The sequence below is a fragment of the Rhinolophus ferrumequinum genome, chromosome 18 (genome assembly GCF_004115265.2).
Source record: "Rhinolophus ferrumequinum isolate MPI-CBG mRhiFer1 chromosome 18, mRhiFer1_v1.p, whole genome shotgun sequence".
NCBI lineage: Eukaryota > Metazoa > Chordata > Mammalia > Chiroptera > Rhinolophidae > Rhinolophus > Rhinolophus ferrumequinum.
The window spans coordinates 15,975,972-16,000,666 of NC_046301.1; the positions used below are offsets into that span (position 1 = coordinate 15,975,972).

At 39.6% G+C, this 24,695-nt stretch overlaps 1 protein-coding gene across 2 annotated transcripts in view; it reads left to right on the forward strand.

Annotated features, from left to right (window-relative positions):
• Window positions 1-24,695, forward strand: part of SCOC (short coiled-coil protein) — a 63,935-nt gene that overhangs the window by 14,152 nt on the left and 25,088 nt on the right. Inside the window, exons 1-2 of one of the 2 annotated variants that reach the window (XM_033134550.1) lie at window positions 17,296-17,312; window positions 17,449-17,547. In XM_033134550.1, coding sequence (XP_032990441.1) covers window positions 17,478-17,547 — 70 coding nt within the window. In that variant the 5' untranslated portion in view covers window positions 17,296-17,312; window positions 17,449-17,477. Of the gene's footprint in view, window positions 1-17,295; window positions 17,313-17,448; window positions 17,548-24,695 lie in introns of those variants that run through there. The other variant, XM_033134549.1, reaches the window with a different exon arrangement.

Here is a 24,695-nt window from a genome sequence, read left to right on the forward strand (position 1 = left end):
ATTAGATAAGAGAAATAGGTTTAACATGCACAGCAGCTTTAAGATATCAGGTTGCTGTGAACTTATGTGGTGGTGAGACATTTACAAAGATAACAATAAAAGTTCCACAACCAGGTCTCTAACTGTGTTCCCACAATGGCATTGGACAGATGCTCTGGAAAATGCCATTCAAGATGTGTCATCCCCCCAATGCTTATTCCCCGTCAGTTCAGTTGCAGTCTCATTGTCAGAAACACAAACACCACACAGGTCGGCTATGTAATGTCAGGGACCTCTCATCAATACACCAGCACCAGGGCCTCAGCCGAAAGAACTGAATGGGAGCACTGTGGTAACTCTCTCGGTTGTTCACTTTGGGGACATTTTCATTCAGATGCATATGTGTGTTTCACAGGATCCTTCTTACAACATCAGGGGGAGGCCGTGTCAGAAGGACAGCTTCCCAAGTCAGTAACCACTCCCAAGGAGGAAATCCAGGATTGTTTTTTTTCTCTCCTAGCTTCAGATTCACAAATACACTTATTCTTTAGTTGTTTGTAATGCAAATAACAGTAATCATTTCAGAGTGTCCCAACAAAAACCTAGCACATAGACCAGGAGAGGAGAACAGGGGTTCTCAGGGAAGGGGTGGGCAGAGGGAGCTAGTGTGGGGGAGGCAGTTTTCAGAATCACCTAGATGACTCATTCAAAGTGTTGTTCCCCTGCTGTCTCTCCCACTCCACCCCAGGAGGAATCATTACCATTGCGAGCACACTGAACCCCTTAGACGCATCGGAGGGAGAAGAAATCTGGAGTCACCTGAATCCAAAACATTTTCGACAAAGCAGAATGATAACTACTGGGTCCCTGGGAAGGGGATCCTTTAGTAGCAGGTATGATTCTCAGCCCACAAATTAAGGTGTGCAAGCAATATTACATCTCTATTTTCTAGAAATCTACTATGTTGGCCTCCGTGTCCCAATCTCTCGAGGCTCCCGAGAAAATATAACCTCTGTCATTGTTGGGGCCTCCCTTCTCTCCCTCAAACTCATGTCAGGTGCCCCGTATATTCTGCAGTGTGAAGGCCCCTGTAAATGGGAAGAACTCTGGTATTTGTCATCTGTCCCACAGGTTTCCACTAACACTTCCATTGTCCTTGGTCCTAAGGGCTTTTCAGGACTGATGACACTTTATGTTTCCAAGTCACACCTAAGATGGGAATCGTTTGTATGGTGGCTTCGGGATCCTCTGCCTGGCTAGTGCACGCAGCACTTCCTCTATGGTTCCTGCGGTTTCCTTTTTGCTCTATTCCTAAAAGCTTCCCTTAAGAGTTTAGTCCTGGTGCAGGGACTTTTTTCTACTCTGGGAAAGGCTCTTTTTCCTTCTATAATCCTGTTTACTTCTTATAAACCCTTATGCTTTGCTTTCTCTGCAAACCTTCTAAGTTTCTCTATGGGCTCAGGCTTCTGGACACAAAACCCAGAAATTCTTGGAAGTTACTTCTTTCTATCCTACCACATACCTCTCTTCCTTGAGGCTATGAAACACAGAATCAGCTCCAAGTCTGAACAAGAGAAATATACAGAAGATAGATAGATAGGTAGATAGATAGATAGATAGATAGATAGATAGATAGATAGATAGATAGATGATAGATAAATTAATGACCCAAAATACTATGCCATCACATTTTTATACCTTCTTCATTGGTGATTCCCAGGTCTCATTTTCAAATATACCTAGAAAGATGTTTATGGACTGCTGCAAAAGTCCTCCAAAACTTTCAAAATCAAGTTAACGCTGATGAAATTTAAATTTTAAAACATAAATAATAGTTGTGGTTAAAGGTCAGAGAATTAAGAGCTGATAAAAGCGTTGTCCCCACCCTCACCATAAGAAACAAAGCTGGATAAACTTCAAATTATCAACTTTTCTTGAACCTGCCAGAGAACTAATATTGCAGGCAAACAACTAACCTTAAACCAAGAGAAAGACAAAGGCCTGCAGGGAGAAACAGATTCCAGCATTTGCTTACCTGAGACAGATGGTGTTGAATCCCATAAAAGCTGGTACGAAGATTAAACTAAAAATGTTTAAAGAATTGCTAAAGGACAAGTGTGGGCTAGCATGAGAGCGTGAAGTCCCGGGGGGCCTGCAGACAGAGGGGGGTTCACGCCCGCTGGTAGGTTTTTCTTCTGAGCTCCTCACTGGGTGCTCACTGGGGCAGGAGAATTGCAGCCACTGCCTACTCATCCTGATACATCTCCTTTATCTCTCCTAGCCAACGAAGCCTAAGTCTACCGAGGGAAGGGGACCAAAACTACCCTGAGGGAGCGGGTGGAAACCCACTGCTCTCTGAGAGACGAATGGGGTGGGGTGGGGAGCGCTCCCACAAAAATACTTGCCAGGTCCAGCACTACAGCTGGAGAAAGGGCAGGAACACTTGAGACCCAGGTTTCCAGTGTCTAAGGCCGAGGCTTCATGAGGAAAAAGAGATCAACCCTCCTCCATCCTCTACCACCATGCTGACAGGATTGCAGTGGAATACAGCTGAGAGAAACAAGATACAGACTCTCTCTCATAAGACCCAAATGAAGACCCCAAACCAAGAGGGGAGACAAAAACAAGTGTCACTAGAGGAATTGGAAGCCGCTGGAGCACTGAGGGTAACCATAGCAACAACAAACTCCCAGTCCAATTCCTGACTAGATTAACACAAACTCTCACATTAAAGACCTACAGAAGGAAAGGGATACTCATCTCTAAGTATAAAAAATACTCACTTAGCATCTATTATCCTGTACAATATGTTCACATTTCAATAACAACAAAATTACATGACATACAAAAAGGCAAGAAAAAACAGTCTAGAAAAACAAAGCAATCTTCAAAACTAGATTCAGATATATGTTGGATTTATCACACAGGGAACTTAAAATTACTATGATTAGCATGTGAAAAGATCTAATGGAAAAAGTAGGGAAAATGCAAAATCAGATAATTTCAGTAGAGAAATAGAAACAGTAAGAGAATCAAATGAAAATACTAGAAATCCAAAACTCAGAAAAGATATGAGGAATTATCTTTGACAGAATCATCAGTAAACTTGAAGAGTCAAGGAAAGAATCAATGAAGTTGAATAGAGGTCTAAAAAATTTACCCAAACTGAAACACAAGGAGAAAAAAGGAGTGAGAAAGAAATAGAATGAAGTGTCCAAGAGCTGTGGGACAATATCAAAAAGTCTAACACATACACAATTTAGACTCTCAGGGAAAAAAAAAGAGAAGAAATATACAGGAAATAATGGCTGAGAATTTTTTAAATTAGTGGCAAAGACCAAACCATAGATCCAAGAAGCACAGAGAACACCAAGAAGAATTGAAAAACAAAAATAAAACAAAAAGTAAAACACCAAGACATGCCAAAGACAAAGAGGAAATCTTGAAGGAAACCAGAGGAGAAAACACACTACCTACAGAGGAACAAGGATAAGAATTACAGCAGATTTCTTGTGAGAAACTGTAAAATAGAATGATATTGTCAAAGTGCTAAAAGGGGAAAATGTCAGTCCTGAACTCTACATCCAGAAAAATGTCCTTCTAAAGTATAGAAACAATAAACACTCTCTCAGACAAACAAAAATCTAGGGATCTCCCTACAAGCAGGTATACCTTTTAAGAAATGTTAAAGGAAGTTCTTCAAGGTAGAAGAATATGATATGTGCTAGAAAATTGGATCTACACCAAGAAATGAAGAGTGTCAGAAATGAAATAAATGAATGGCTTATAAAGTCATTTTTGTCTTATTTTAAATTGCTTTAAAAAATAACTTTAAAGCAACAATATTAACGTATTGTGTGTTCATAGTATATATAAAAGTGAAATGTATGAGAACTACGGCACATGAGAGGGAGAGAAGAATGGGAATATAATGTTATAAGGTTCTTGAATTATATGCATACTACTATATTTGAAAGTAGATTCAGATTTTTTTTAAAATGCATATTGTAAACCCTAGGGCAACCATTAAAAAAGTTTTTAAAATATTGAATTAAACCCAGAGAAGGCAGAAAAGGAGGTAAAAAGAAATAAGTAACAATGAAAACAAATTAAAAACAGCTAGTAAAACGGTAGATTTTAATCCAACTATATCAATAATGATCTTTAATGTGAACGGTCTAAATACATCAGTTAAAAGACAAAGGATCAGAATTGACTTTAAAAAAAAAAAAGGAAAGGACTCAAGTGTATTCAATCTATGAGAAACGCACTTTAAATATAAAGGCATATTTAGGTTAAAAATAAAATGATGGAGAAAGATATATCATGTATACTCTAACAAAGTATTTACGTTAATTTTAGACAAAGTAGACTTCAAAACAGGAAGTATTAGCAGAGATAAAGAGGATATTATGTTATGAAGAAAAACCAATTCTCCAAGAAAATACAACAATCTTAAATGTGTATGTACCCAACAACAAGCTTCAAAATACACGAGGCAAAAACTGGTAGTTACAGGCGAAATTGACAAACCTACAATTTTAGACGAAGACTTCAACGCTCCTCTCTCAGAAACTGAAGAACAAGGAGCAGAAGACTCAGTAAGGACGGAGATGACCAGAACAACTCCATCGACCACTTGTCCCATCTGACATTTCTAGAGCACTGACTCTAACAGCTGCAAAACACCCATTCTTCTCAAGTGCATAGGGAACATTCTCAGCCATAAAAAACCTTAAGGAAGAATAGAAAATATGCGAATATTTTCTCAAACCATATGGAATTCAACTAGAAACAAATCACAGAAAGATATTTATTTGATAAATATCCAAATATGTGGAAATTAAGCAAGACGCGTCTAAATCCATAAGTCAAAAAAATCCAGGGAAAAATATTTTGAACTAAATGAAAATAAAAATACAACATATTAAAAATGCATAGGAAGCAGCTCAAGCATCTTTAGATGGAAATTTGTAGCCTTAAATTCTTTATTAGAAAAGAGCTATAGAAAGACCTGAATTTAGTAACCTATTTTTCCACCTTAAGTAATTAAAGGGGAGTAAGTTAAGTCTAAAGCAAGCAGATGAAAGGAAATAATATAGAACAGAAATCAATGAAATTGAAAAAAAATACATTAAATCAATTAAACCAAAAGCTGATTCTTTGACTAAGTCTTAAAATTGATAAGCCTCTGGTCAGGCTGATCAAGAAAAAGAGAAAGACACAACTTTACCAATATCAGGAATGAAAGAGGGAATATCATGGCTAACCTCATTAAAGCATAATAAGGGGACACGATAAACAACTCTATGTTCATAAAGTCATCAACTTAGATACAATGGACCAATTCTCTGAAAAGCTCAAACCACTAAAACTTACTCAAGAAGAAATGCTCAACTTGAATAGTCCTATATCTATAAAAGAAATTAAAATTGTATTCTGAAAACTTCCAAAGAGAAAATCCAGATGGTTTCATTAGTGAATTCCACAAAATGTGTAAGGAAGAGATAACATCAATTATACACAATATCTTCCAGAATATAGAAGAGAAGGGAATATTTCCCAATTCATTTTCTGAAATCAGTATTACCCTTAAGCCCAAACCAGACTATATACTGCAAAGAAAAGATAACTGTAGACCAAGATACCACATAAATACCCTGTTTCCCCGAAAATGAGACCTAGCCGGACAATCAGCTCTAATGCATCTTTTGGAGCAAAAATTAATATAAGACCCCGTATTATATTATATTATATTATACCCGGTATTATATTATATTATATTATATCATATTACATTATATTGTATTATATTATATAAGACCCGGTCTTATATTATAATAAAATAAGACCGGGTCTTATATTAATTTTTGCTCCAAAAGATGCATTGGAGCTGATGGTCCAGCTGCTGATGGTCCAGCTAGGTCTTATTTTCGGAGAAACATGGTATAAAAACAAAAATTCTCAACAAATATTAGCAAATTGAATCTAGCAATATATAAAAAGGAAACTACATGGCCATGAATAAATAAATGAATGAATATGGGACTAAATAAATAAAATAAATACATGACCATAAATAAATTGGTATTTATCCTAGTAATTCGAGGCTGATTCAAATTTTTTTAAATCAAACAATTTAATTCCCCATATTAACCGCCTGAAAAAGAAAAGTTACTCAAATTGGATTATAAACCTAAATGTAAAATGTACAACTATAAAACGTCTAAAAGAAAACATAGCAGAAAGTATGCGTACCCTTGGGTTGGGTAATGAGTTTTTAGATACCACATCAATCCATAAAAGAAAAAAATTGATGATCTTGGATTTTATTAAAACTTAAATCTTTTCTCTGCCGAAGATATAGTTAAGGAAATGAAAAGACAAGGCACAGTCTAGGAAAAAATATTTACAAACAACATATCTGACAAAAACTTGTATCCAGAATTGGTAACATCTTAAAAATGAACAATCAGAAAAGAAACAACCCAATTCTTAAAATGGGAAAAAGATCTAGACAGATATTTCACCAAAGAAGATATCAGTGGCAAATAAACATATAAGAGATGCTCCACATCATTTGTTACCAGGAAGATGCAAATGAAAACCATAATATGATAGCACTGCACATTTACTCGAATTGCTAAAATTAAAAAAAAACTGACAGCACCAAATTCTGGTGAGGATGAAGAGCAAACAGGAACTTTAATTCATTGTGGTTGCGAGCACAAAATAGTACAACCACGTTGAAAGACAGGTGGGTCATTTCTTATAAAGTTAAATATATGCTTACAACATGACCCAGAAATCACACCCCCAGGTATTTCAACTGAAAACGAGTTGAAGCTTATGTTTACACAAAAACTTACATAAGAATATGTGTAACAATTTTATGCGTAGTCATCCCAAATCGGAAACAACCAGGATGTCCTTTCCTTCAACAGAGTAATGGATAAATGAACTTGACATATCCATACAATGGACTCTTATTCAGCAATAAACATGAATGAGCTATTGATTCACACACAATAACACAGATGAATCTTAAATGAATTTTATAAATGGAAAAAGTCAGACCAAAAAGGCTACATATTGCATAATTCCATCTTTATAAAATTATTGAAAAGGCACATCAGTAGGGATAGAAAACAGGTAAGTGGTCGCCAGGGGTTGGGGAAGAGGAGAGGTTTTCTACATAGGGGCTGCACTGGGTAATTTTTTAGGGTGACGGAATGTTCTATATGGTACTGGGGTGGCGAATACATGACTCTCTACATTTGTTACACTCCGTAAAACTGTGCACTACAAAGAATGCCCTTTATTGTACGCACATTGAAAAAAATATTAACCAGGATGCCGGGGAGATCCCAATAGGAAATGCAGAATAAAACGATTTGCTAAGTAGCAAGTTTGAAAGAGTGTCAAAGAGTGGAGAAAATAAACAGCAATAGTTGTAATGTCATGATTTCAAAAAAGTTGATGTATAACTTCTTTGTTCACTGTGACACATGAATGCTGTGTTAATGTGAGCTCCTGCAGAGCATGGCCTGTGTTTGTCTCCCTCTGTAGGCCTGAGGGTTATAGTACAATGTTTCTCAATGTTTCCCCCTTTTAAGGAGGAAAATTTCTTATGGGCTGTCAACTCACAATGTTGGTATTTTTAATCATCTTGTTTTAAGAGTATGTATAAACTTATACTATATGTACTTTTATGCTGACAGTTCTTGACAGCTATGAAGCCATAACAAAATGAACAAGTAGCAAGGAGACTAGAACCCCAGTAAAGCTCTATGTAATACCATTCAATTGATGGAAGCAAAGCACCTCTCACAATGTGGTTGGGTCTTTTGAGGTGGGCATGTCTGACTGCTCTTGGAACTAAGTGTCCCTGCCATTATTGTCTCTTCAAACAATTGCACAAACGTCACTTTTACAGCATACCGTGGTGTCACAGAAGATGGCCTGCAGAGAATGGCAATCACTTCCCACAGTCACACCATCCTAACGACTACTAGACCCTATATAATGATCCCAGGGCCATCGGCACCCAGCCGGTGATAAGTCACATTTAAGTTAAACTTGGTCGTTGTCCTCTGAGGAGCGTAAGGGTGAAGACATCACAATGCTGCAGACGGGCAGAATTCATCTTGAGAGGAGGCTTTGCTATGTTTGTCCCAAATCCGCCTGCTTTAGAAAATTCTGACAAGCGGAAGAGGCAAACGCCACCCTCACGTGGGATTTCAAAATCTTGCACCATTACACTGATCTGTTTTGAACTTCTTGAAACTCCCTGAGGTTACAGTAATGCTTTCTACTGTGATTCCAAGACTGAAAAAAAAAATCACTTATAGGTAGGTAGCACCCATAACTCATTAAATAGAAATTTTTAAATACATTGTTTGACACTTGATCCTGTTGATTACCTGTGATTTGGAGAAATTTGTGCCATAACAATGAATAGTCAAGCGCTAATTCTGGAGTAATGCTTGCTGTTTTACAATGGTGCAGCCAGTTTTTGCTTGAGTCTGTAAGACAGCAAGTTGGGGGCTGGACTCAAGCTGTATCAGAAGAAGATGCTGCTTTGCATATTTTTCTGTAGTGCCTAGTGTGGCTTCTGGTTGGGCAGCTCAACAGACAAGACAGTCACAGATCTCCCTGCACTGCACCTCCAATGCCAGCGCCTCGCTTGAGAAACAGTGGTGAGGAAGTGGGTACATATGTGGGTGGAGCCAAATCCTGGCAGCCACAGTCACCAGCTATTTTGTCCTTGGGCAAATCACCAGTGTCTCTGTGCTTTCATTTCCTCACCAGTAAAGGAAGGTAACAGTGACGAGGGTCAAATGAGGACATGCAGGGAACATCCTAACAGAAATACTAGCACATGCTCTGTAAATGTTAACTGTTATTATTGGCACACTTAACACACAGGATTGGAATCACCCATTTCCCCTCTTTCCTTTAAACACAACTGGCCTATGAGTTTTTGGAGGGCAGGGAAGATCAGTTCTTCTCCTCTGTACCCATAGTCCTGAGCATGCAACATTCAGTCAAGGTGCTTTGAACTGAAGAGAGGGAATAGAATTGGAAAATTGTTCAAGAGAGGGCAAAGAGATTGCACCCAAGCAAAAGGACGAAAATGAGTTATTTTCACTTGGGAGGGGAGGAAAGTTCATATCCGTGTGCCACCTTAGAGTCAGCCCCTGTAACCAACATATTTTCATCTCAGTGCAAGAAACCAATCATCTCTCATAGTTACTTTGAGTGACTGCTGGTGGCGATTCTGTAACTACAGGTTGTTTTCTCTGTTGCAAAATAAACCTGAATGCTAATAAGCAGACCAATTTTTAAAAAGCCTTACCTAAGGTAGATACTGGAAATGTTTTTGCTCTGGGTTTTGGATATATATCATACATCGATAAACTTACAACGTGCACACTCTATAGTGTGATACCTCAAAACAATAGCGATTCAATCTGACGCCTGTTCACAGGATGACCACTGCTGCTACCTTGACAGTGCTTTCCTTGGTACTATCCAACGTACTGCTCCCAAAGGCGTCTCGGGACACTTCCTGCTATTCACTTTGAATAGGCAAAGTCCTCAAGACTTCAAAATACTGAAGCTTCTTGTTCAAGAGCACCCAAAATTAATGTTCACACAATTTGTCCACCAGAGGGAGCCAACACAGCCAGAATAATCGGAATAGACTGACCTTAGCAAGCCACCAGTCAAGCTTTTCAGACAGGGAGGCAGACGTTCCACACAAGCAGCTATCAGTTTCTTGCTTCCTAGGAGAACATGTGAAAATATAGCAAAGGCATGTTTAATTCATGACTTTATTCTTCTCTTCCACAGTAGACATGTTTTCATAATAAGAGGCCACTGACTTTGGGGGCATTAACACTAGAGTAAGGACATGGGCATACAAAAAAAGCTAGTTCACCTCTGAAAACCACTTCACAGATTAGGAAGAATTTTCAGGTGGAGAAGCGAGTGCTGGCAATTTTTCTCCTTAATGCAAGAATTTAATTTATAAATACAGTTTATTGGAGAAGAAGAAAATAGTTTCCACTGGACTGAGGCAGCGCCACCATTCCCATGTACGCAAATTAGAAAAAGGCACACCTGTCTGTCAGGTCTGGGGCATGGCTTGGCGTGCATAGCATGGGATGGATTTCAGGCCCCTCTTCCCCCTACCAGGCAGCTCTGTGCAGGGACAACCACACATCTCTATGTGGCAGCCCCCAGTCCGGGCAGAGGTGGCTCCCAAGGGATGCTCGGAGGTGTTTGTAATCCTCCCTCTCCCCCGTTCTCTGATAAAGACAATCATATTTTCTTAATCCAAGACAAGTTGCCCGCCTGCCCCCTTCCAATCAGAATCCAATCAGACCTTAAGTTTCTCCCATAGCAAAATTCTGGGTCCACCACCGAGCTGTGGAAAGGAGCATTTTCCATCCTGTTCTCTGCTTCCAATCTACCCAGCTGGAAAGGCCTTGCTCATATTTTCCAAGGTCCCGATTTTCTTTATAATTTCCATTTCCTGATCACTCCCCAGCTCCTGATTTTTGTAACCATGAGTGTTTCTCATTGGCTAAAAATTTTTGCAGTGGGAAATGGTAACCAGATATTTATTTAAACGTCTTATATATGACTCTTTCTCAGTCCTTACCTTATTTGACGACACCAGCACTTAACCCTTTTGATCACTTGGTCTTGGAAACAGTTTCTTCATTTGGCTTCTAGGACTGCTCCTTATCAGTCTCCTGAATTGATTCCTCCTTATGTTCCTGATTTCTAAGTGTGGACATTCAAGAGCCACCCTCTCCTGTGCTCTGTCTACACCCTTGCGTAGGTGTTTTCACCTGCCCATGGCTTTTACACGGTATCATAGACAACTCTCAAGTTTCATTGTTATAAAAATGCCTAGTCATAGCAAGTGTTCAATAAATAATTGTTGAATGAATGTTGAACGAATCTATGCAGTTCATATACTGACTAAAAGTTAAACATACATAAAATAAAACAGGTTAAAATTTGCCTTCAATATTCCCGTGTTGCCCAAGCAGAACTGGGCATCTTGAAAGGCATGTAAAGAAATACAGTATTTACCCTTGAAGCACAATGAAATCACGTAATATGTGATGAATATTGGCGTATAATCTGCCATCTTTGTGCTCAGCGAGCAGAGTGACTCAAGGTAATTGGGCAAAACAGGAGCTACTAACTAATCTTACTTCACTCCCACTGGCCTTGGGTTAAACCACAGAACATTATGTTTACTACATGCTTGTTTGTTTTTACCATTCTTATCATATTCTATTACTAATCGGCCTTTGTATACATGTTACATGCCCATTTAAATGAGTATATTCTGAATGACATGGGTCACTACTGTACATGCTGATTAATTCAAGCTGATGTCTTACGAAGGAATATCCATCAGTGAAGAGCTGTGTTTCTTTTGATCACCCTGTTGCCAAAGCTAATTGTTTATGTAGAGACTCCTTGATGTGAGCTGTTAGCATGTCAAAGTATATTTACTGAAATTGAATACGTGACTTAAATGACATCTAATTTAACTATACTTCTGAAAACCAAAAGATAAATTCGTGTAAAATGGTATAATTAAGAAAAAATGTTTACTTAAAAAAACCACACAACTAGCTAACCTGGTTAGTAGCCTAAAGAGCACAAATCTAAAATTTCCTAATAGTTCATTTCTTACATAGTTTACTATTTGATCTCTACCTTTAAAATGAACACATAAAAGTAAAAATATAGCCGGCCCAGTGGCTCAGGAGGCTGGAGCTCCGTGCTCCTAACTCCGAAGGCTGCCAGTTTGATTCCCACACGGGCCAGTGGGCTCTCAACCACAAGGTTGCCAGTTCAACTCCTCGAGTCCCGCAAGGGATGGTGGGCTCTGCCCCCTGCAACTAAGATTGAACACGGCACTTGAGCTGAGCTGCCGCTGAGCTCCCGGATGGCTCAGTCGGTTGGAGCGCATCCTCTCAACCACAAGGTTGCCGGTTGGACTCCCGTAAGGGATGGTGGGCTGTGCCCCCTGCAACTAGCAACGGCAACTGGACCTGGACCTGGAGCTGAGCTGCGCCCTCCACAACTAAGACTGAAAGGACAACAACTTGATTAGAAAAAAAAAAAGTCCTGGAAGTACACACTGTTCCCCAATAAAGTCCTGTTCCCCTTCCCCAATAAAATCTTTAAAAAAAAAAAAGTAAAAACACAATATTAATGAGCCTCTGTATTACAGAGGCCATGCCTCAGGGCGGTTAGAAGGTGGGCTTTGGGCCTAGACTGCTGATATGAATCCTGGATCTGCCACCTCCTGGCTGTAGGTGTTGGGAAAGCTATTTTGTCCACATATTTCTGTTTCTTTATAGGATTGTTGTGAGGAATAATGAGATGGTTATAGCTAAGACACTTAGAATAGTGCTGAGCATAGAATAATAACTCAGTAAGTACTAGCTATTACTATTAGCTACATACAATGAAAATAAAGTACTGCTATCACACCGCATCCCCTTTTGTTGCTAACAGGCTGGATTAATCCAATTTGCACAAATTTGTCAACAATATCCAAATAGTTTCATGTAAAATTACTCCTAAAGAAAGAGAACCTATTATACAGCAGAGGAATGCTTAGCACCTTCTTTAGAGACACTCGTTTCTCTCCAGGAATCTACTGATTACATAAACTTCAGATGTCATAACTGGTACTCAGAGCCCTTAGAGATGTTTCCTGGGTTATTGCTTAAAAAGAGCTCTGAGGGAGCCCACAGCAAACACTGGCTCCAAAGTGTTTCATTATTAATATTGATATTTTGAGAACATGACAAAGGAATTATGAGAAAATCCTGATTAGTTCACTAATTCTCTGCATTTTATACTTTCTTCGGCTCCATAACCGCCAACACTCATTAGTACGCTCACATGTGTGCGCACACACACGTTTATAACTCACATTACCCATTTAAAAAAAATGAGATGGCTTCTTATATAAATATATTAACCTTAGTGTTCATGTTTTGAATCCTGTTTTAGGAAAGATTATATTATAATAAAGATTGGTATCCTTACCTTAACCTCATTTCTAGACTTATTAATTGTATGAGATACAGTAGGTATGATACAAGGTCCATTCCAGCCTTATTAATTCTATGATACATGGTAGACTAGCCTTATGTTGAATTTGAAATTGTAGAATATGTTAAGATTTAGGGTACTTAATTCAATTCATTCACTTACATTACGGAAAGACGGGCAAACCATGGATAATTTTTTTTTCCTAGGTGGATTTTCTTAATCTTTTTTTTTAATTGAAGTGAAATTCATATAACATTCAACGAACCATTATAAAGTATACAATTCAGTGGCATTTAGTATAATCCCAATGTGGTTAAACCACCACCTCTCTCTAGGTTAAAACTTTTCATCATCCCAGAAAAACACCCGATACACTCTTAGTAATCACTCCACATTCCGTCCTCCTCCAACCCCGTTTTCTGCCTCTCTGCTCCTGTCTATTCTGGATTTATCACATAAAAGGGTCATATAAAATGTGCCTTTCGTGTCTAGTTTCTTTTACTTAAGGAAGTTTTCAAGCTTCATCTAAGTTGTCGCACGTATCAGTACTTTGTTCCTGTTTATTGTTGAACAATATCCCATTATATTTATATTTTTATTAAACAATCTGTTTATTCATTCAGCTATTGAAGCATTTGGGCTGTTTCCACCTTTTGGATTTTATGAACGATGGTGCTATACCCATTCGTAAACAAGTTTCTGTGTGGGCATATGTTTTCACTTCTCTTGGGTATATACCTAGAAGTGGAATTGCTGGGTCATATAGTAACTTTATGTTTAACTTGAGGAACTGCCAAAATGTTTTCCACAGTGGCTGCATCATTGTACAGTGCCACCAGCAATGGACAAAGGTTCCTATTTCTCCACATCCTTGCCAACACTGGTTTTACATTTTTGTTGTTATCGGTATTAAAGCCAGCATTGTGGTATCTCAATGTGGTTTTGATTTGCATTTTCTTAATGATCAGTGATACTGAATGTCTTTTCATGTGCTTTTTGGCCACTTGTGTATCTTCTTTGGAGAAATGTCTCTTCACATTCTTTGCCCATTTAAAGAATTGGGTTATTTGTCTTTTTGTTGCTGAATTGTAGGAGTTCTTTATATATTTTTATCAGATATGTGATTTGCAAATATTTTCTCCCATTCTGTACGTTGCCCTTTCTCATTCTTATAATGTCCTTTGATGCACAAATGGTTTTAAATTTTATAAAGTCCAATTTATCTATTCTTTCTTTTGTTGCGCATGCTTTTGGTGTTAAATCTAAGAATCCATCGCCAAATTCATGCCAATCCTCAAATTCACATGGAATTGCAAGGGACCCCAAATAGTCAAAACATTGTTTAAAAAAGACAAAGTTGGAGTACTCACACTTCCTGATTTCAAAAATTATCACAAAGCTATAGTAATCAAAACAGTGTGATACTGACATAAGGACAGACATATAGAAAAATGGAATAGAACTGATTCTAGAAATAAACCCGACATCTATGTTTTTCATGAGGATGCTAAGACCATTCAATGAGGGAAATAATTTTCTCTTCAACAAATGGTGTTGGGACAACTGGATATCGAAATGCAAAAGAATGGAGCCACAGCCCTACCTCACTCCATATACAAAATGAACTCAAAATGAATCAACAATCTAAATACACGACCTAAAACAATAAAACTATTAGAAGAAAACATAGGTGGAAATATTCACCATGGATAATTTAAACCCACAGAGAATTCTCCACTCCAGTGCAAAGTGGACATCTTTGTCCATCGTAACTTTTGCCCAAGGCTCGGGATGGTAGCAGTGCTGATTGACTTGAGTTTTATCTTTCATTCCCCTATCCGTTAGGATAGATACTTCATGAGCATTGTCCTGAAGGTCATCAGAAAGAAGGCAGAGAATCAAGAGCCTAGGCTAATCCTAACAAAAAATACAATTGGCCGTGAGAAATAAAAGGAAAACCCAAGCATACAATTTAAACTTAAACCAAAGGCACCATTTGGTTTCTAAATTCTTTTTCCAGGTTGATTAGTTCTTCTCTTCCACCCCCTCCATTACCCAATAATTTTTTTACGAGTAGTTAATATAGTGGTTAAGGGCACAGACCCTGGCTCCAGAGGGCCTGGATTCCAACCCGATAGTAAGCTTGACCACTGACTTAGCTGCTTGTGTTTGACTGAATCTCTCTCTATGCCTCAGCTCCCTCATATCCTGCATGAGAATATCAGTGCCTACCTCATGGGGTTGTTGCCTAGCACATAGTAAGGACTTCTTAAGTGTGTGCTATTGTTGCTAGGACAGATGGATTAGGCCAGAGGAGTACTTCTATGCCTCCTGAAGTACTGGTGCATGATTATTGAGCTGCTAGAAAAAGCTCATATGGTGGCCGTGATCATGAGTCTCGTAGGCCTCCGACTACGGGGAGTGCAATTGATCAAGGGCCCCAGCTGCTGTGCTCTGACGTCCATCACCCCATTTGCAGATGCCGCACTTCCCACCAGCGGCTCCCAGCCAGTAGCCAAGTGTTGCAGGGATCTAAGGGAGGCCATTCCCGGGAGGCACAGGACTCCTCTATGGTCAACTTCCGCTCCGCACTCTTTGACGACCTTGCCGAAACTTCCTCGGTCTGAAGGACAAGCTAGACCTTCCAGCCTGCTGTGTCTTTGCTCTGGGCCAGTCTTGCATCATGGTCTGATGGCTCTATCAGCTTTCCCTGGCTCCCTCCGTTTTCTCTCACCCTTCTAATCCCTTCTTGGTACTTGAATCTCAGTGGACTTGAAACAACACAGTCTGTCATTCAAAGCTTTCTCAGATATGGCCTTAACCTATATTCTACCTTATTTCCTACCTCATTTACATCTATCTTCCACTCTTAATAACCCTTTACCGACAACTGTTGAGCTGGCACTAACGCTGTATCCTGTCTAGATGCCAAACCTTGCCCTCAGTGTAATGACAAATGTGCCTAATGCTTTCCCAACTCTGAGCCTTTGTCCATGCCCCCTCACTGAGAAAGCACTCACCACCTGGCCATTTATACCTATTGGATTCCATTTGTCATTGATCATGCATCTCAAATGTCACCTTCTCTAAGCCTTTCAAGACCTGCCATCCAAGTATACTCTTTCCCTTCTATAAACCTCCAGGACTTTTGCCTTTGAGCTTTTTTATAACCTTATTAACTATTTCTTATAACCTATTACCTTTTATAACCTTATTAACTATTTCTTATATAACCTTATTAATTATTTCTTGTAACCTATTACCAGTAACTATTTCTTACCTTGAACCCTCCAAAGTCCCCAGCTTGTATAAACTAGGCACCCCAAATTTGTAGAATGTAATTAAAAAATTAGAGGAATTCTATTCTAGTGAATTTTTTAACTTTCAGGATTTCCAACAGCTCACATCCACTTGACTTGATATAGCAGCAGTGAACTCAAATCCATAAAAAAAAAAAAAAAATCCCTATGTATCAAAACACTTAGGGCAGAAGACAGCATGTAGTAACTCAATTTTAGCATCTGCTTAAAACTCTTCATCAAATGTGGCTGATTTTTTTCCCCAAAAGATGACATGAAATTCTCCAATGGTTTTGGGTTTGTTTATTATATATGAATGTAGACTAGGGGACTAAGAAAAAAGAGTTGTAAAAGAATATAGCCCTTGCCCCAAAGTCTGGCAAGGTCAACATTCCTCCCCTTGGGCTCCTCCAGAAATAGAGAAGGGAGGTCCTGTTATTTAGTGAACTTTCACAGGGTAAGGACTATAGACGGTAACGTGAGAGGGGACTGATGAGCTCAACACATAGAGGATCTTATTTCCTCACATATGCCTACTCACCTGTGGTCATTACTGAGGTTGACATGTATCAAGTGCGTATTATTCACTTTTAATCCTTACACAGACCTATTCTTGTATAGGACAGGACATTGAGGCTCTGTAAACAAGTCATGTTGTTAGGTCTCTGGCCAAAATCCTTGAAAAGTTTATTGTAGATGTCTAAACGATACTCTAATCGTATACAATTCAATTTCTACCCCCAACCTTACCCCAGTGCTTTTTTGGCAAAGTTCTTGGAAAATCCAGCCCAAGAAAATTGTCATTACATTGAAGGCAAGGTTTGGCATCTAGCCAGGATACAGCATTAGTGCCAGCTCAACAGCTGTAGGTAAAGGGTTACGACTCCTTCACTCCGGTCTCTAACCACTTCTGGTTAAGAACATAACACTCAGGTAAGAACTTCTCAGGTGGAAAGCAGGAAGAGGATGGCTAGTGCAAGGATCAGATAGCACCTCCTTGGACGCTCATCTATTAATGATTTAACAAGGGCGATCACATGGGACAACTGTCATTTTTCTCTGCCCTCAGTTTTCTAACAGACCTGAAAAGTGAACAAGATGGACGGGTCCAGCAAAGAGGAAGAGGAGGACAGCACGTTCACCAACATTTCTCTTGCAGATGACACAGGTAAGGGAGAACCTGATGAATTCCAAAACATGCAATTCAGCAACTGCAGTTTTTAAAGCAGCTTTTAAAAACTATTAATATAACTTTCATTATTTTTCTTCTGATGGTAAAACACACTCATTGTAGAAATCTTGAAAAACTATAGCTACAAAAGTAAGACAAAAAGTTGTTATTTAAGAGCTATTTTTCTCTTTCCTTTTCAACTAAGTGGTTATTTTAAAAGTGCCTGTGGTTGTGTTACATGCACTCTCAAAAATACATCGACAAATAAAAATATAAAATGTCCATTTCCTAAAAGCTCAGGAAACATGACTTCAAAGTTGTTACTAAAACAACTTGTGATATTTTGTTCAACCATATTCTGTTCAATTGTAGTCAACTTCTCTATTTTGTAAAATAATTTTATCTTTTCTGAAAAATGAACTAGAGTATGTTGCAATTCACTTTAAGAATTATTTCAGAAAAATGTCTGGTTGTACCATGCTGACCAAAGGATAACTACCCTGGAGAAAACAACAATGCTAAATTTGTACAATGTTAACTAGAAACACTTCAAAACTATAAGCACCCATGTCTTGGGCTGTGTGTGTGTGTGGTTGGTGTTTTTGTATCCAAGTTCCTTTTGCACAATCCTAATAAGAAGCCAGCAAGACTGCAGCTAAGCAATGGGGTTACTGATTTTGATTAACAGAGAGCAGAGCATGAATATTTAACATCAACAGCTCTTTCATTCAGCCACGCTTCTCCGCTTTCTCCCTAAATGCTCAGATTCAAAAAGCCTCTTTCTAAAGTGTGGGCAGACAATTAGCACAAACTGCCAGCCAGCCGGAGCTAAGCTTCCTCTCCTGGCACCGCATAAACAGGCTGGAGGCTTTGGAAATGAAAGAGGAAGGAGCATTTTCAGCCTTTTTGAAGAAGGAAAGGTCCAAGGTTCTGGGGCTAAGGTTGGAGCTATGGCACACAGTTGGCCTTAACATGCTCCCACCAGGGTGTTTTAGAAAATGACAGAGTTGCAGAAGGCAGCGAAGGAAGGAAACAAAGACGAAGGGAAACCTGTTTCTTAGCATCTAAGAGGCACGATGAGCGGGGTGCGTGGGGAGCCCTGGGTGCTGTGGGCCGGTGCAGTTCACACGGAATGTTTGCTTGCTCCGAATTCTCCCCAGCCCAGGATTCTTTCTCCATTGCAACGTGGGCTGGGTCCGAAACCCGGCCCATCGGTGGTGAGGCTGGGCAAGGAGCCTTTCTGAAATCACTCTCTCCTCCTGCCCTTGGGTGCTGCCTCCTCCCTGCCGTCTATCTTGTCTACCCTGCCGTCTACCCTGCCGTATGTCTCATCTTCTGCCACCCTCACACTTCCAGTGCAGACAAAAGAGGAGGGCAGCGGACTTGAAGTCAGGTGTCCAGTCCACTGCGGGCAGTGGTTTTGAGAGGGGCTCCATCGGAGATGCTTGCTAACGGAGACAGAGGTGGTGGGCAGGAGGACTGGGTAATGGGGAAGGAGGTCCTCCCCGGGTTGGTGGTGAGCCTGGTGGCAGCCGAGGGAGGGCTCCAGGTCTGCTCCCACTCTCCAATCCTCGTCCTTGGTGAGACGAGGCACAGAATCTTAGGGCACAAAAGGCCTTCCTGGGACAATCAGGCATGGTGGCAGCGGTGGGGGGATGGGCTGGTCCTAATGTGTGCTGTGTCAGTATTCCGAGATGGCGACTAGAAACTGTTCATACGCTGGTAACAAAAAGGAACAGCAACATCCTGGCTTTGGGCTTTCGGAGACAACTGTAGCAATTTGATGCAAGTGGTTCTTGGTTTTTGATAAATTAAAATAGGAAAACAAATTATTAGGATATAAAGGCAGCTTGTTTAGCAGACATCGTGGAGTCTATGCAAGAGTAAAGCATTAAAGGGTATGACTTATATTATTAAAAAGTTTAGTCCAATTTCTTACTTTTCTTTTTATAATATATAATGTACTTGTATATAATATATTACTATATAATGTATATTTTTTATATATATCATATATAAATATACACGTATATGAAAAGGAGGCTCAGAGAGGTTAAGTGACTTATACAAGTCACGTATATAAGTCACTTGTATGCACAGGCTAGCTGCGTGTTGTACTGGAAACTGCTACATATGGAGGCCATAGGAAAGGAGATGTTATTTTTCCTGCTGGGTGGACTGTCGAGCCTCAATCAGTCTGGTGCCGATTCCCAGCGTGGCTGCTCCAGACGGCCACTCTCTCCTCCCACTGCCACCGCCACCCACCATCACGACAGGGTTTCTTCACTCGTTCAGAGGATGGCATGAGAAAGGAGAAACTATTTGCTCACTCTGGAAAAAAGGTTTGATGGGGAAGAAGACTGAAGGCATCCGTTAAACTTTGGTTTATCTTTGGGTTTAATTTCTTGAGGTAACCTTACTTCCTGTTAGTGTGGCGGCGCGAGAACTGGCAGTGACAGCAGTTACTCAAATCACAAACCAGTCGTGCTCCCTAAAATCATTTGTAGGTTAGTTGTATGAATTTCAGACCACACATCTCCATAGACACAAGGTTATAAGTGACAGGATTCTAGACCAGACTTGAGGCCATGGTTCCCAAACTGTGTGCCAAGGGGCCCCAGGGAACGGCCGCCAACCCCCGGGGCCCCATGGTGTGTGTCCACCTCAATCAGACACTGTGAGAACAACCAGCCAGAAGTTGTGCACAATTTCACGTTAGCCTGAGTGACATTTCTTGAAGTGACATCTCTTTCGATGCTGGCTTTTCTGTGGTTGCTGTGATAAAAGCAAGTTCTGTGTAAAAATCAACGTAGGACAGACGGACAGGTAAAGAGGGTGTCAGTTTGAGAAGGCTGGAGACGTTGTGAACTGCCCAAGAGGAGCACATAGCCCATAAGTAAGTGTGTTTATTTAAGAATGAAATAAAAAAGAAACGGAAATTTCCTTCAGTTTACGTGTATTTTTTCAAACGGTTACTAAGTTTTAAGGCTATAACTTATTATGATATTTGGACCTGGATACTTATTTCAGAGACCTGTTTGGTATTCCTCTTGGCCTAGGAGTGCTGTGAAAAAATTACTTAGGATTTAAGGGTCCTGTGAAACAAGGTCATTGGGAACCTCGGGTCTAAGCCATGCTGTCACCGGACTGGCCTCCCTTCGGGGTGGGAGACATACAGGGCAGAACACACACTTGATAATATTGATCGCGCCTTCCTTCCTGTGTTTCTGCTCCCCTGGCGTAGATGCTACCTCACTTCTCAGGGCCTCCTTTAACCTGCCTCTCATCACTCTCAGACTCTTTGGGGAACCCCTTTCAAGTGTTTCCCTAAGATTCTGCCCTTGGCCTACTTTTCTTCTCTCTCTAGGCACTCTCTGGATGAACTCATCCAGTCCTAGTTGCATTCTCACTGTCCTTGCTATTAACCAGGGAGTAAAGCAGAGGCTGCAAATTCAAACACCTTTAGGGCCAGGCTATGCATTTTGTGGGATGGAGGCCATGGTATATCATTTCCTTCGATTTCCAAAATAAACTATTGAAATTTCCATTCTTTTCTCAGCTTATTGGGTTTTTATCATGCATCTTTTTTTTTCAGTTTTCTTAAAAATTTTTCTTTTAATGTGGTAAGAACACTTAACATGAGATCTACCCTCTTCACAGATTTTAAGTGTACAATACACTGTTGGTAACTACAGTCACAGTGTTAGCCATCCGATCTCTGGATCTCACTCATTTCACATACCTGACATTGTATACCTGTTGATTAGCCACTCCCCCTTCCTCTCCCTCCCCCCAGCCTTTGCAACCATCATTCACTCTTTGCTTCTGTGAGTCTGAGTATTTTAGATACCGCCTATAAGTGGAATCACACAATATTTGTCCTCTGGGGCTGGCTTATTTCACTTAGTCTAATGTCCTCAAGGATCATCCATGTTGTGGCGTCTTGCAGGATATCTTTCTTTTTTAAAGCTGAATAATATTCTGTTGTGTGTATATACCACATTTTTGTTTATCCATTTATGTATCGATAGGCATTTAGGTTGTGTTCACATCTTAGCTATTGTGAATAGTGCAGTGATGAACATGAGAACGCGAATATCTCTTTAAGATCTTGATTTCAATTCTTTTGGATAAATATCCAGAAGTGGGACTGTGGAATCATTGGGTAGTTCTATTTGTAACTTTTTGAGGAACCGCTATACTAGTTTCCATAGCAGCTAGACCATTTTACACTCCCACCAATAGTGTAAAAGCGTTCCAATTTCTCCACATCCTCACTAGCACATGTTGTCTTTGTTTTTTGATAGCCATCCTAACAGGTGTTAGGTGACATCTTAGTATGGTTTTGATTTGCATTTCTCTGATGATTAGTTACCATTGAGCATCTTTTCATATATCTGTTGGCTATTTGTATGTCTTCTTTACAGAAATGTTTATTCAAGTCTTTGCCCATTTTTAATTGGGCTTTTGGTGCTTTTGTTATTGAGTTGTAGGAGTTCCCTATATGGTTTGGAAATTAATTCCTTGTCAGATATATGATTTGCAAATAATTTCTCCCATTCTGTGGGTTGCCTTTTTGCTATATTGATTGCTTGTTTTAATATGAAGAAGCTTTTTAGTTTGATGTAGTCTCACTTGCTTATTTTTGCTTTTGTTGCCTGTGCTTTGGTGTTGTATCCATAAAATTATTGCCAACACCAATGTCATGAAGCTTTTCCTCTATATTTTCTTCTAGGAGTTTTACAACTTCTGGTCTTATATTTAAGTCTTTAATCCATTTTGAGGTGTTTTGTGTGTGTGTGTGTGTGTGTGTGTGTGTGTGGTATAAGATAAGTGTCCAATCTTATTCTTTTGCATGTGGACATTCAGTTTTCCCAGCACTGTTTATTGAAGAAACTATCCTTTCCCAACTGTATATTCTTGTCTCCCTTGTTGAAGATCAGTTGACCATATACGTGGGGATTTCTTTCTGGGCTCTCTATTCTGTTCCATTGGTGTATATGTCTGTCTTTAAGCCAGTACCACACTGTTTTACCATATTTTCCTGAAAATAAGACCTAGTCGGGCCATCAGCTCTATTGCATCTTTTGGAGCAAAAATTAATATAAGACCCAGTCTTATTTTAATATAAATGTAATATATTCTATTATATTGTAAAGACCTGGTTTTACATTAAAATAAGACCTGGTCTTTAATATAGTATAATATAATACTGGGTCTTATACTAATGTTTGCTCCAAAAGACGCATTAGAGCTGATGGTCCAGCTATGTCTTATTTTCGGGGAAACATGGTAATTACTCTAGCTTTGTAACATATTTTTATTACACTGAACTCAGGAAGTGTGATGCTTCTAGCTTTGGTCTTCATTTTCCTCTCAAGATTGTTTTGGCTATTTGGAGTCTTTTGTAGTTTCATATGAATTTTAAAATTGTTTTCTATTTCTGTAAAAAATGGGATTCTGATAGGATTGCACTGAATCTATAGATTGCTTTAGGTAGTATGGACATTTCAACAATATTAAACACTTGCACACTGAAAGCTACACAACATTGATGAAAGAAATTAAAGAAGATACATACAAGTGGAAAGTCATCACGCATCCTTTAGATATACCAGAAATTGCTCTTAGTATGGTTTATTTCACAATGGTGTCTCAAGTTTAATTCTTTCAACAAGGATATGCTTTGTTTGCATATCAAATATATGGGAACTTCTTTCATTTCTCATGACCAGACCATTTTCCTTGAAACACACAGTCCTTTGCACTTGATTTCATTTTCTAATTTTGATTGAGATAAGGGAACAAGAAAAGGTTACTTTTCTCTTAACTCTACTGTAAGAAAAGCAATAGAGCAATTGTTATGGCAACAGTGCCGAGCCTCGGGGCCAGGGGTCTGGCCAGGTGAGGACTCAGGTTCCCTGGAGAGCACGTGCCCTCCTCAGAGAGCAGAGCTGCTTCCCACTTGTAGCTGACTATTGCCATGGAAGACTGGAAATGCAAATTAGCAGAATTTTCAAGAGACATTAGAAATACAGAATTAAAGAAAAAAAAAAGAAATACAGAATTTTTTGGTGCAACTTCCTGACTTTTCCATGTTTTTCACCTAATTCTATTTTAAAAACAGTATCACAAGATACTGTTTTTAAGGTCCAAACAAAACACACCTGCAGGACAGATATGACTGCAGAAGAAGCTATTTTCAGACTTCTGTTCTTTAATCGTTATCACTTGTATTTATCTCCCTTCTGAGTTTCTGATTCGTAATCCAGCTGCTAGACATCTAGATATGTCCCAAGTGTCAAATGAACGCATCTTCCTCACTCCTACCCCCAAATCTGCTCCCACTCCGGATTCATGATTTTAATGAATGGTCCCGCCATCCACCCTGTTCCTTAAGCTAGAAATTCATATGCACGTCATTGTCCCATTCTCATCTCCCACAATCCAATCAATCAATCACTGATTTCTGTTGACTTGACCTTGAAAAACATTTCTCATCCAGATAAACCTAGCCTTCTCTATCCCTCCCACCACTTCCCTGATTAAGGCCCTCATTATCTCCCACATAAACCATGGCATCCACCGCCCAACTGTCTTCCTATTTCAAGTCTCATCCTTTCACATCTCTTTTCCACACTGACCATATCACTCCCTCTTTGCAGAGAAAAATCAATGCCTCTCATCCCCTGCTGGATAAAGTCCAAGACACTTAGCATGACATGTATTTAAAGTCTCCCTCTTCCTGGCTCTATGTATCTCTTTAGTGTCATTTCCTGCCACACAGTTTGGGCTTAGCTGGAAACACTGAATGCTCCATGCACATGCTGTCTATTTCATGCCTCTGATTTTATTCATGCCGCTCTCTTTGCCTGGAATAATACCACTCACCCTTCTCTTGCCTGGCTAATTCCTACTCTACTTTCAAGAAGTCACTCAGGCATCACCTCCTCCAGGAAGCCTTCCTTGACCTTCGTGATTTCCTTTCTCCTTCCAGAAAACCCCAAGCTTATTTCTACCTATGTTTTTCTCACAGCATATTGTGCTTGATGGGTATGTTTCCCACCCACCAGACTGTGAGCTGCTATTGGACAAAGCCCAAGTTTTACAGTGCCTGTTACATCTAGCACAGTGTCTGGCACATA